Source organism: Cariama cristata, unplaced genomic scaffold, assembly GCF_000690535.1.
Source record: "Cariama cristata isolate BGI_N322 unplaced genomic scaffold, ASM69053v1 scaffold4163, whole genome shotgun sequence".
NCBI classification, from domain to species: domain Eukaryota; kingdom Metazoa; phylum Chordata; class Aves; order Cariamiformes; family Cariamidae; genus Cariama; species Cariama cristata.
This window is the reverse complement of record NW_009609987.1, coordinates 39049-52834: the sequence shown is the minus strand read 5'-3', so window position 1 is coordinate 52834 and position 13786 is coordinate 39049. Positions and strand designations below refer to the sequence as shown.

Sequence of the window (13786 nt, the reverse complement as noted above, 5' to 3'; positions counted from 1 at the left end):
ACCATATTGTCTCATTCCTTCTCTTCGTAGGAAGAAGAATAACTTGTGTTGGCATCTGATGCACCCATTATCCTTTGAACAAGATAAACAGCCTTTGCAAATTGGATTTGGTCCATAGCTAGCTGCAAAATAAGAAGATAAATTACACTTTAAGATCATTTGGAAATTATTTTGGCTGGAGGTCTTCCCTCTAAAGCGTTACTTATCTACTACATGATTACAAGTAGTTCTGAAAGGAAGGTTCTGAAAGTGCACTCACTCTCATACATCTGCACTGGCAAGGGAATACAAAGAAATGCAATCTCTATATTTTCAGTTATATGTAGGGCAATTAAATGAATTTACACACATTCAAAATAAAGGTGCGAGCAAGCAGAAATCAAACTATATAAAGTTCATCAGTGCAATGTTAAGTAAAACCTAGGTGCTGAATTCTAGTTTGAAGCTGGGAACATAAGCACACAACAGCAACAAAAAACATAACATCAACACCCTGATATATGCACATGAAATGACATGTCCATGGAAATCCAGCAACCACACTAATGCAATTTCTGACTGTGAAGAGAACAATATTAGGAGTAGAGAACTCTCTGCAGAACAGATACAGCACTAGCAATGCTGTCCCATAGCTCTCAGGATCCTAGAACACCTGTGTTCTTGCAGTCTCTTCTTGGTCTTTCTAGTAAGAAAGTCAAGACAATTGTTTCCAAAAAAAGAATAGCCGTTTTAACTTCTAAAAGCCTTTTTCTACAAATTTTTATCTAAAATGGGCTGAAAATCATATGCACAGACATTACCAAAGGAGGGCATTTAGTGGAGATTACCATTTTAGGTCACCAGCTGCTGTGCAGTCTATTCTATTCTCTGGTTTTGAGTTTGTTGTTTGGTTTTGGTTTTTTTTTTTTCTTTTAAATTACTTGGCTGATAACTGCAACACAAACTTTACCTGCATCACTTTTTGCCCTTATGAGTTTTTATTATCCTGCCTTTCTGCAGAGTCACAGAACAGTCCCTGCCCCCATGGGCTGTCAACTCCTTCTCAGGCACTGAGTTAGCACAGCAGGTTAGCAGAAGGAGGATGGCTCAAAACATTCTTGAAACCAGCATAACTTAACAGGTCTGTTTTAAATATTAAATTGGCTACAGGACTTTACAGAAAATTTCCAGTTCAAACCTGGTTTACTGGAAACATAAAAATATTATGCAAAAGAAGTCTTTGGGGTCTCAAGAACTTTTTAATAGAGGCCACCCCAAGAGCAGCTGGCCAAAAGGGCAAGGACTGGTTTAATTGTTATGTTTTTAAATATTTAAAAGTATTCACTGCCCAACATAGTGCTCTGGTACTTTTATCTTGGACGGATGGATAATTGAGGTTGTTCAATGAATGACTTCACCAGCAGAGCCAGGAAAAGAAAAAAGGAAAAGCCCACCACCCTTTGGAACCAGTAGCTGATAAGCTTTACTCTCACCTTCACACATCTGCACACCACATTCCCACTCCCTCCCTGCTCCTGTCCCCCACACGTGCCTCATCAAGTTCAGCACATCAGCATTCAACTCCTATTTCATACAAAATAAACCTAGTGGGTGGCAGGCAGGACCAGAATCCAAGTGATCCGGTGTGAAACAGCTCAGCCAGTGGGATGCTTTCTGAGTGTTAGAGTCCTCTGGCATCAGGCTCACCTGATGAGATCCTCTTGATGGGAATAGCACCCTTACCCTCTGTGGTATACTTTGATTCTTTGGCTCTCTGTTAACCCTTTTGTAATGACACACCCTACCAGACCAGCTGCCTTATACTCCTAAACCAGTACGCACGTCCTGTCATCCACAAGACCTCAGATATAACGTTTCGTACAGTTCATCTTGCAACTACTCTCATTCACAATCCACATCTTCAAAGACATACACAAAGAGAAACCAACAGATGATGAGCTAGGCCTGGATGCACCCCTTATCTATTGCCTATCTATAACCACATCAAATAACATGTGACCATGTAGTCCAAAGCAATTGTTGCTTAACACATGGTGGGCAATCCTGTAGACTTCTGAATCCCCTTTCAGTCTCCTTGCATCTCACTCTCAGTAAATCTGTACCTCCAGCTTGTTCAAGGTTTCTCAGAGAAGCCTGTACTATAACAAAAGAATTAAAAGGAACAAAACAAAAGTAAAGATGCGAGATGCCTGAATGTATTCACCACTTAAAGTGGTTTTTGGAGTTTGAATCAGATGAAGTCAGAATCTCATATGCAGCATGTATATGACTATGACTTAGGGCCAGGCCAATTGCTGAAAAACATGGACATAGCTAAAGGTTACTATCCTCAATAGTGTGGCTTGGGGAGAATGGATTGGGTTCTGGAGCAGATATACATTTGTAGTGTCCATGTAGGTCTCATGTTCACCTTCCCTCACTGACCCCGATTAAAATTTGGATTTCTTGGCTACAATATGTGTGTCAGTTTGACTCTATTGCCCAGCTTTCCTTTATCTATGACTGCCTTCATGTTACTCTTCTCAAGTACCTCTTTTTAGTATTTCTGGTAAGATGTCTTTTTTTCATAACCCTTTGCTGTGCAGACAAATCTAATTATGCTGCCTTCTCTGAGCTTCAGCCATAGCTCTGTCCTAACATACTCTCATATGAAAAGGATCTAACAGCATTAAATGATCCTCCATTATCCTGTGCTATCCTTTGTTTAGGAGATGGACAGCACATCGTTCACAACTTAAGGTCAACACAAGATATATGAAAGAGTTCAATAACATAGTATTTTTGTAAGTTGAATATATTTATCACAAAATTTTAACTTGTGTGTAGGTTACCCAAATGATGACATCTAGACTCTCCTTTATCTCCCGAGCAGCCTTAACAAATGTTTTGTAATTTCTATGCCTGTATTTTTTCCGTCTTATAGGAACACTGTGAGATTCAGTTCATCAAAACTGCTCTGAAATCCTCAGATATGAGGTATTATAGATGTGACACATGTATTGTTACTTAAATGAATGATTATTAAACTCACACATTGAATTTGGATAACAGCGTTCAAGATGGTCACATAGTTAATAGTCATATAGTGATGGCTTTCCCTGTTGCTCTCCTAGTTACTAAGTTATAATAAAAAACTAAAAATGCATTGGATTTTTTTTTTTCTTTCTTTACCACATTAAGAAAAAAAAAAATCACTGGAGAATTCTACAAAGATAAGGGGAGATAATATGATTTGTATGCTGTAATACAGATAGTAAACTTTATGAAAAAATCTGAAAACTTCCCACTTAGGCACCAAACAGAATAACTTCCAGATATTTTGCATACAGTAAGTTATTGTGAAGTCTATATCACAGAATTGGTGTTCTTCCACATTATTGTTGCTTACAATTTTTTCAGAGTTTCATGGGAAGCATACTGACTTCTGTGACTTTTCTGTCAGTTCAACATGTCACAAAGCAGGGAAAATCATTATATGCTCTACTACTAAATTACTTGGACACTGAACATACACTTTAACAAATCAAATACTCTAGCACTGGTTTTGGTGTCACAACAGCATGACACCTTGAAGATACCAACTTAACTTTCTCTCTTTATCCCTATGTACACAGGTTATAATTAAATCCTACAAGATCCCCCCTGCCCCAAAGTCTTCCCTTTCCATCTTGGTTTCTTAACATAGCAAATACAATGTATTCTTATCTTATACAGCTTTTTCAATTCTCATATAATTGCCCTGTGAAGGAGGAAGTGAATGCCTCTGTGTTCAGCAGAAACATCTATACACTTCCTTTTTAATTTCTTCGTAAACTCTTCTTTTTCATTCTATATTAGACTGAAAGAAAAAATAACAAACTTACAAAACATGGTCCATCACATTCCAAGTTACCAGCTGCATCACATGCAATGTAAAACATGACACTATTCATCCCTATTTCAACCCTGCCTGGAACACCCTTCTCAACTCTGTGTGTCAGGCAGGAAGGTTTCCTCCAGCCAAATCCCTCATGGAAACTCACTTCTTCCACAAGGCCCACAAATGTTAACCAGTGTCAGAGCGCTGCTGTCGTCACATCATAAAACCGAAAATGCACACATGCTCTAAGTTAGCACCATCCTCCGGGTCTCAAAGCACATGATTGCCCCGGCTGTCTGTTAAGATTGTAAGGTCCTTGCAGCAGGGGTAACGTTTTGTAGAGCCACATAAGTATGTACGCGGGTGTGAACACTGCACATAAACACAAACACAGACCTTTATACAGATAACGTGTTTTCTATTCCTTCTGCTTGCTGCTTCTACAACTATACTCTAGAGCATCTCTATATTTAAAGAGAAAGCATTTCCAGACTTGATTCGCTACGATGCATTTTTATTTTAAATCTGGGACTGAATTTGCCAAGTTTGAGAAGGTTACTTGGGAACACAGACTAGTACCCAAACACTGAATGAAAGACTTCTGAACTCTAAAGGTGCTCAAAGTTTCATGGTTTGGAACTATATCAAGTAAAATCAAGTGTCAGCTAATTACTTTAACTCTTGTCAGGATCAAATGTATTTAAGCCATATTGCTGCAGCAGTTTTAAGTGTATTGTTATGACTATTTGAAAGCACAAGAGAATCACCTGTACGAAATGAGTCTAGCCTGTTCCCCACAAGAATACAAGTTATTCTGTAAGCAAGAGGACTAAGAGAATTTGATTTTCTGTCATCTTGCTCTCTTGCAACCCATACTACAACAACTGCTACTAATTTTTGTCTTTCTTGTATACCCACTTGTTAGGTGTCACAAACCTCTTTTGAACCTGGTGCTTCAGCTCACCACAAGAACCTGGTATTTTCACACTTCTGTAAAAAACAGGCTGAAATGGACAAATTAATCCAAAACCAATTGGAGAAAGAGGACAGCCTGGCAGAGAAACAAGCACTAGAAAAAGTAATTATCTAAATATCATTTCTTTAGAGGGCCAGGCTAACATGCTCATTATGTTCCTAATATCACTCACTGCCTGGTCATTGTGTCACTATTTGGCAGCCTTTGGTCTTTTGAACTCTCTGAAATCGGAAACTGGGCGTACTGGTACCATGGCTAGCTTAATGGCACTCTTGCCCTAACTGGGATTGCAGCCACATTGCAGCCACAAATGTTGGTAACTGGATTTTAGTTCAGATCTACAAGAAATGTCTCCAACACACTTATCACTGTAAACGTGAAATGTTCAGAGGGGACTCAGAGGAGGGGAGTAACTGAAAGATCACTGCAAGCTGCACTTAGTGTAGAAAGAGTAGATATCATAATCCTGAATTCAATTAATGCTATAAAGATATCCCCTACCTATCTCAATAAAACCAACTAAAATGCACTTATGCTTGGCATATGTCTTCAGGGTTCCAAAGAATGGAACAAAGAATACAGCCTTGAAGATACACCAATATTACATAGTATACCAAGGTACCAACACGTTATAGTTAAAAACCATCTGATGGGCTATGAACAGAAGCTGGCCAAGAAAAATACCTATTTTTCATTAGAGCTATGTAAAAGCAAAAGTAAGTTTTGGACAGAAAACTTCAATAACAAAAACAAAAAAAAAAAAAAAAGGAAAAGCGACTAGCTTGACTCTAGTCATCATCTTTAAAAGAATTAAGAGATTCAAGGTCAAAGGGGATTTTTATGAACAATTAGTTGAATGCCCTGTACAAAGAAGCCACAGGATTTGTGCTTTACTAAAACATATCATTTAAGAAACCATTCAAATCTTGATTTTTAAATTTTCAGCGGTAAGGGAACCACCACAATCTTTGTTAAGATATCACAGGGGCTAATCACTCTCACTGTTGAATATCTGCAATGGAATTTTGAACTTCAAATAGCAATCACTGGACCTTTTTATATCTTTGCCTTCCAGATTGTTAACAGTTTTTCAATGTTTTTTTCTCCTATGCAGACACTCTGATCAGGTCAAGTCTTAGCCTTCTCATGGGTAAGATAAACAGAGCAAGATTCCAGAATGTCTCACCACAAAGCAAAGTATCCAGTCCTTTGATCAAGGCCTTACCATTTTATCAACAGGCTTATGGGCACCAAAAAAAGTGCTCAGAAATGGAAAAGTAATTGTACCAGTGCCAAATACAAAAGTGATATAACTTCTCTACTTTTCCTAGATATTATTCTCCCAAAACATTCCTGTGTTATGTAAGTTTTTTTATCACAAAGACACCATTTCCCAAGTACCATGCTGCTCTGGGTAGGAAGCAGCCATTGTTTGGAATTACACAAAAGATCACCCAGTGCTATCTTTGTCAGGACACTGGGCCTTAACCACTCAGGATCATTTTCTCTGAAGCTGTCCACAACTCAGAAAACCCACATGTTCCCCACTCTTCCTCTGAAGATATACTAACTGTAGGGTGGCATTTCACTTCAATGAGTTTGGTAAAAATCTCACCAAATGTATGCTCATAAGTCAACAATAGCTACATAGTCTGTTCAGAAAAAAACAAAACCAAAACCAGAACCAGTAACCAAGTCTTACCAACCAACTGGTTCACACATACCACCCACAGGTCATCTTGAAGCCTAGCCCCCCCAATACTTACATTTGGTGTTCAGAAGTCTTACATGATGCACATTCATGTGCATGTTGCCAATCCCACTTCTGAGTTTTAATTTATAGGCCAGTCCATTCCAGCTATAGTAAGAAATTGCATTACACTAACAAATGGACCAGACATTTCCTTTAATCCATTCAAGTTTTCAATTTGTAAAGTGGCTACTTTAGTTGTTATCATGCTAAGAGTCCCTCCAAGATGACCTCTGTTTCATCTGCTTATGAGTTGCTAGAATGATGCTTTTTTAGGAACCCTGTAGTCTAGTGGTACCGAAACATGGCCAATACATGCCCATCGCTGTACTGTTTGCACAGCTGTGGGCAGTTTTGTCTATTCCAAATCTCAAAATTCTTTATCTTATCTGGCTGCTTCACTCTCTGTAAAAATATCCATGATATAAGCTTTAAATAAGCTTCCATCAGGTAGTTTTATGATTTAGGATACTTTATGAGCCCCAGATAATTTGATTAAATGCCTGTAGCTTCATGTATAGTAACCTGAAGAAACTCCAACCATAAAACATAAGAGGATTTCTAACACGCAATACTTTTGAAGGACAACTTGTCTTCCAATTTCTCTTACTTAGATTTTACATTAGCTACACTTTCAGCTTTTTATAGGTCTGTAGAATAAAACATAGAAATCCCCCAAAGCCACTACTTAAAAAGAAGAAAATAATCACATCCGAGATTCTGGGTTGTTCCCCGAACCCCAGCAATTCAGACACAGAGGCAAAGCACCACAAGTCATTATCTTTGGCAACAGCACAGATTAATTACATCTGATGAAAACTGTATAACTCAATTGATGGTACAAAGAGCAGACCCCCAGTCTGCTGTAGCCCTAGGATCTACCCCAATGTCTGGCTCTCTCCGGCATGCCCTTTGTGCAGTGGCAGGGCTCTTTTGCCTCAGTGGCATAGCAGGCTGGTTCCAACGAAGGGACGTCTACGGCTTCCCCCACCAGGCCACCGCTCTCACTCCCCAGCCACCGATCTCCTGCAGGCACTGCAGTACAGAAGCGTGCGAGTACTGAGTGCCTGGGGAGTTCTACACCAGCACAGAGCCAACCTTAAACCAGCTACAGCAGGAACTGAGAATTTTCAAAGCCAATCGTTGTGTCCTCCCAAACAGGCTTTTGAAAAATCACTTTCCTTAGCTAAAGCTTTATTCTTTTTTCACTTGTAGCTCTTGTATCTCGCCTACGTATGAGGTATAGGAGCTCCTTCTAGGCTTTGTATGCAGGAAGAGGGAAGCAGGGAAGACAGTACATGACAACATCCATGTTCCCCAGCTTATTTCAAGTAGGAAGTTTATTTGCCTTTCATTGAAAATAAATCGTATTGGGAAGCATGAGCAGACACTCAAACAGAGGCTGGTAGTTCTACTTCTAGTACAGAAGAAATAGTTATGCTCCTTCCAAAGACTTACTATACCTTCAATCAGCTCTTTATAACCAATGCTAATGTGGAAGCTGCGAAGAGACACAAAAATAAAAAACAAGCACTCCTTTACTTTCCTCATAACACCATGCTGGTGGGGAGGCCTGGTCAGTGGAGTCCACAAGGCACTGTATTTCTACTTCTCAGGTGGTTAAAAGTCACTTGAACACCAGTCTCGGACCTTTCCATCTCAGGTTCCCATGCTATAGTCATCCAGAAATGCACACGCTGTCACAACCTATTTCTTAATTACAAAATTGCACAGAAATGTATTTTTCCCGTGTACATACTCTGTATGCCACTATCTGATGGTATGCTTAACAGCAAAATTCATCCAGCATATTGCTGCTGCAAATCAACATCTGGGGGACAAATCCTACTGGAACCAGGTCCCAGGCATTTAAACAAATTCATTTTTTTTCCAAGCCTTTTAATATCTAGAATATTTCAGCTAGCTTCTGTGAATAAGATTCATCTCTAGCATGCAGGTGAATAAACAGAGATTTAATTTTTTCCCCTTTGATGGTGTGTTTGCTTTGTCTTCTATTGTACGTTATAACTTTTCCAAGCACTGAAAACTGCAGGGATCCAACATAGAGGCGTTCCAACAAAAACACAGTTCCAAACCCAGATCCACCCAAACCACTGAAGACAAAACATTATTGGAAGCACTAAAGCTAAGGAGGTGAAGATCCAGAACACTGTGCTTAAGACACAAAGTACAATGACATACAAGAAGACTTTACGTATGTTGCATGATATTTCACTTTGCCTTTTCATACTTTTACTGAATAATTCCTAAAAAGGTAGAAAAGGTTGAGAAACAGGAAAAAAGTAGTTAGAGAAGGAGCTCAAGTCTTTCTTTTCACTTCCTGGAAGATTAAATTCAACATATTTTAAAAGTGACAGATATCAAATCTAGACTCTGAAGCTAGGTAATTTGCACAGCAATTCCAACAGAAATAAACAGAGGCAAAGACTATATAGTTATTGTCATTGTTATTTTAGGCACCACTAAACTATTGACTACATGCTTAACTATTGTTTACTATCACATTTTATTGTACAACAGGAACTAGCATGTATAGGAAATGCCAAACAAATCAATATTTGACTGTGATTGTAAATCTGTAATGGTGAATAACATGCCTTATTTCTCCAGTTTATGAAGCAGTGAACACACTGGTCAGTGTTTCATAAATACCAAACTTCTGAAATGTTGAATAGCATGTAAATGGAGCTTTTTGCTTTTTTTTTTTTTTAAAAAAAAGAATATTATTAAACTGAGATGTACAGAAAATGGTGCCCTCTAAGAATGAAGAAGTGTAAGGTTTAGATATTCAGCAATAGTCTGGAAGATTTAATGACCTCAGACATAAGGAGATGAGTAGGAAACTTTAAAAAGCATGTAAGGTTATATTCACAGTATCATAAGTTTTGCAGAAGAAATGTACAGGTCCTTACCTCCAGCAAAAGTTAATTCTGAGCAAAGCTTCAGTGGGCATCTGTACAAGCAGATTTGCCAGATGTCCAAGCCTGATGCAGGCAACCTGGGTTTCAGGCTTGGCATTAGCTTGAGAATGAAGCTTGGACCACACAGAAGTAAAATTGCTCCTAACAGTATTGCAGAGGATTAGGCTGATAGTCTCCAGGTAGATATGACAAGTCTGTAGAGAAACTCATTTGGGTACTGCGTAGGCACAGCACTGCATTTCCTCAGCTACAGCAGCTGACAAAGAGTAGTTAATGATCATGTTTGTGCTAGAAAACCGATAGGGCTTACAAGGTCCCAGGTGGGGTACTCAGACTGGATCCATTTCAACTCTGTTGAAGCACTAGGCAGAGAGGAGATACTGTTTTCTCCTTGCCCAGGAAGGAAATTCAAAGCTAGACAGACACTGTGGTTACTCCAACAGCCACCCAGTTTCAGTAAGTCCAGGACTCCAAGTGACATCATGACATTCATGAGCAGGTAAAGGAAGGCACAGCCATTTCAAGCCCCAACTGGATAAAGCCCCAACTAACCTGGTCTGGCCTCGCACCTGACCCTGCTTTGAGCAGGACATTGGTAAGGGAGGTCCAGTTTCCTGCTTGGGAGGTCTCTTCCAGACTGACTTCTCCTGTGGTCCTATGATCTGCATCTGAAGTATCAGATTTCATTTCTTGCTTGAAGAAGGAGGCAGCTTGAGCTACATGATGTGCAACACACTTTTGATGGAGGAGGAACAGCTAACAAAGCACATGGGGATATGGAAAGTTTTCTGGATGTCCAGATATATTCCTTTTCACGGGAGATCCCATGGAGGGAGGCAACAAGCATCAATGAATGAAATGGAAGCAAAGCATTTTGGAAATGTGTTATACTTGCAAATAAGGGAACCTAAAGGATATCTTCACAGCTGGAAGTATCCTCTCCTGCACAAAGTGAGCCATCTTAAGAGAAAAAAGCTTACCAGAAGAAAGGATCTATAACTATCAATGCAGCTCGGTTCAAATTAGACGAAATTCAGGAAAGCGCAAGACAACATCCATCATTGGCCAAAAATCCCTGAAAGAGATACTTTTCTTTTGAAATGTTCCGAAGGGACTGGTGGCAAATTCCTGCCTCCTGCGTGCAGAGGATCTTCGCACAAGGACAAGTCACCCTGCCCTACTCTGACACTAGAACAGAGGTTTCATTATCGCACTCCTAAAATGAGAATTGGAATACAGATACCCACTTTGTATTACCAAGACTGAAGAGAAAAGGCTGTATGTTCAAATGCTGAAAATCTCACCCGTACCCCCTCGTTCCAGAAGGTGAGACTGGTAAGCCGTCATAGGGACAGTATTCTGCATCAGACAATTACCCCTTAGTGTCACACGCACAGAAGTCCAGGAACTCCATGGCCTATAAAGCTCACGCACAAGACTAAAACATTAGTACTGGTGGCCTTCCAGCCCTTCCAAGACACCAGGATAAATTCTTCCTTAGCCATCAGCTATCAGAAAAGAAAAATGGCATCCCAGGAAACTTTGGCACTGGAGAAATCTGATATGAGATACGTCTGACATGAGCATTTAAAGAACGTTACCTAGAGTTTCTTTCATAAGGTGAGGTCTTTTTGTATTTATAAAGCGCGCTACCTTAGTGTGCTTATTATAGGGCAATTCAAAGTTATATTAGCTTTTAAAACAAAAAACAGGTAAATGCTGATCAAAAATTAGCAGTTGACAAGGTACCTGTGAGTTTTGGACCGGCTACATTTCCACTGTACAAGCAGTACATAGCATAAGCCAGAAATGTGATTATTTGAAACCTTGCAAGGGCCAAATTTGCCAAGCTTAAATTACTTGTTCACATAATTGACTGGAAACAAAAATTAGACGTTGGGAAGAGTTAAAATTGGTAATTGTTTAAGGATATTCTACTGGATGAATAACAAGCCATAGTACCACAAATACCAAAACAAACAAACAAAAAAGTAGAGCAAAAAAGACCATTCTGACCATTCAAAAAAAAAAAAAAATTTTTTTGTAGAAGTGGTATTAAAGCACAGCTTCAAAGGATGGGAAAACAAGATATAAATAGCAAATAATATAAGTTTAAAAATTGAGATAATTGACAAATAACCTAAAGGGATCAAAAAATCCCAACCAAAAAAAAACAACCCCACCTTTCTAAACCCTCAAATCCCCAAACTCAACAGTGAATAGAGACCAGAATAACAAACCATATTTCTAACACTTAAAATAACATACAGAGAAAGCAAAAGAGTCTAACAGTTACATCTTGTGTTTGGAATAAAGCAGGATGTATCCACCCAATGTGATAACACAGCTGCAATCAAAAGTTTGCCATCCATACAAAAGGAAGTTATGTAAGACCATTTGCCAAAGAGAAAAAAAATTCGAGCAACTATCACTGCCAGTCAATTGTTAAATGCATTAACTTAATGTTTCCCTCTAGAATTAATTTCTTTTTCTTGTTTTTAATAAATGCTTGAAGACTGAGGAAAGACCAACAGCTCAGAGGACAACCTATGTACCAAACAGAGAACTACAGACCAATTCACCTGACGTCAACTTCAGGGGGAAAAAAATGGAGTCTTTAAGGAAGTGTTGCATCACTGAGAAGTAGAGAGTAAATATACATACATATGTAATAGATAGAGAGAATAAGCAAGGGTTTAGTTCAAAATAAACTGTTACTCTATGAGAATGGATGAAAAGAAAAATGTTGGTGAGTTACACTTTGATTTCTTCAAGTCATTTAACTTAGTAGAACATGATACTTTGATTTTAAAACCCAGCTCACCAACTAATCTCTAAATGTACACTGTATTAAGAAAGAATCAATGCTTACCAAAAAAACTCCAAAAAATATGCAAAATTTTTGCTGGCATAGTCTCCAGATGACAAAAGTCGATGCGGTAACAAGTCATCAGAAGGAATCATTACTGGTACAGAGTCACCTCAAGTCTCAACTATTCAGTTACAACCTAAAAAATGCAGTTGAACAAAGGTAAATACCAACTATCCAGGGGAAGGGAGGGAGTGGGTCCATCTTGCTGATGATGGCTGGAAGCTGAAGTTAGGCTTGAACTAAAACACGATGTGTCCACTGTGTAATTAAACATTGGAACATGCCACCTGTAAGATGGAGGCGGGAAGAGAAAGGAATGGGAAGAGAAAGGAATGGGAAGAGAAAGGAATGGGAAGAGAAAGGAATGGGAAGAGAAAGGAATGGGAAGAGAAAGGAATGGGAAGAGAAAGGAATGGGAAGAGAAAGGAATGGGAAGAGGTTGGACTGACTTGAAGCCCTTGTTAGGGAGACTGCCTCTCTTCAGAAGTTACATGCTTTCATGGCACTTCTGGGATAAAATATTTGGTCCTTGCCCCTGGGGATGTCACGCAAACACTTCAGAATACATGAATTCTGAGTGTCTGTCACAGTTTGGATCATCAGGGTGCTTTTATATGAGGAACCCAAATCATCCCCTGCAGACTGAGCTTTGCTTTACATGCCAGAGCAGTCCTGGAGCTGCATTTCCTTCAAATTAGCCTGAAATGGAAAATATGCTCCAAGAGTATACTTAACATTCTTCAGAAAGTAGTATGGATCCAGTTCACAAGTTCAGATTAGAGCTAGCCCAAGGTAAAACACTGAAACATGTAAAGCATTGGCATCAGTTCCCCAGAACTGGTTGTTTAGTTCTACAAATGCACCCCACTGGACTTCATTTCTTGCTATTGCAGACATGGCCAGTGAGTCTCTCCTGTTCCCAGGCAGGACACAAGTGCCCGGGTTGCCCTTAGCAGCCTCATGCCTGTTAAAATATTAGTTACAAATCACATATAGTCTTATATTTCAGGGCCCAGCCAGTAACCTGAAAAGGTTACCAACTTTAACATGCAACCGGCAGATGTAGTTTCCCAAGAATGAGGGAAAATTATTTTTCTTCTTCTGAATGATCAGAGACCGACCATTATTAGGTACAAGTAACACGCTAGATGAAAACTCGTGTCTAGTTTTAATATGTCCCCCATACACTCAGAGTCAAGCCAGTTATCAGATTACAGTCACAAAGCAGTTTTCTTCCATCAAATCAGCATAGACTTGCAGCACGTGGCATGGCTTACCTGCTGGGATTGTCTGGACAATTTTCATTTAGTTAATGCCTCGCCTTTCCAAGGACCTGAAGTGTTTTGCGGCTGCTTGGTCACTGCTGCGGTCTGTGACTCATAGTTTA

General features: G+C 39.3%; 1 protein-coding gene across 1 annotated transcript in view; it reads right to left on the bottom strand.

Moving 5' to 3' along the window:
* RSPO2 (R-spondin 2) overlaps positions 1-122 on the bottom strand; it is a gene marked incomplete at both ends in the record, with an annotated part of 13385 nt that extends 13263 nt beyond the window's left edge. Inside the window, one exon of the mRNA XM_009697716.1 lies at positions 1-122. This exon is cut by the window's left edge and continues 70 nt beyond it. Within this exon, the coding sequence (XP_009696018.1) occupies positions 1-122 (122 nt within the window).
* Between the last annotated feature and the right edge of the window lie 13664 nt (positions 123-13786).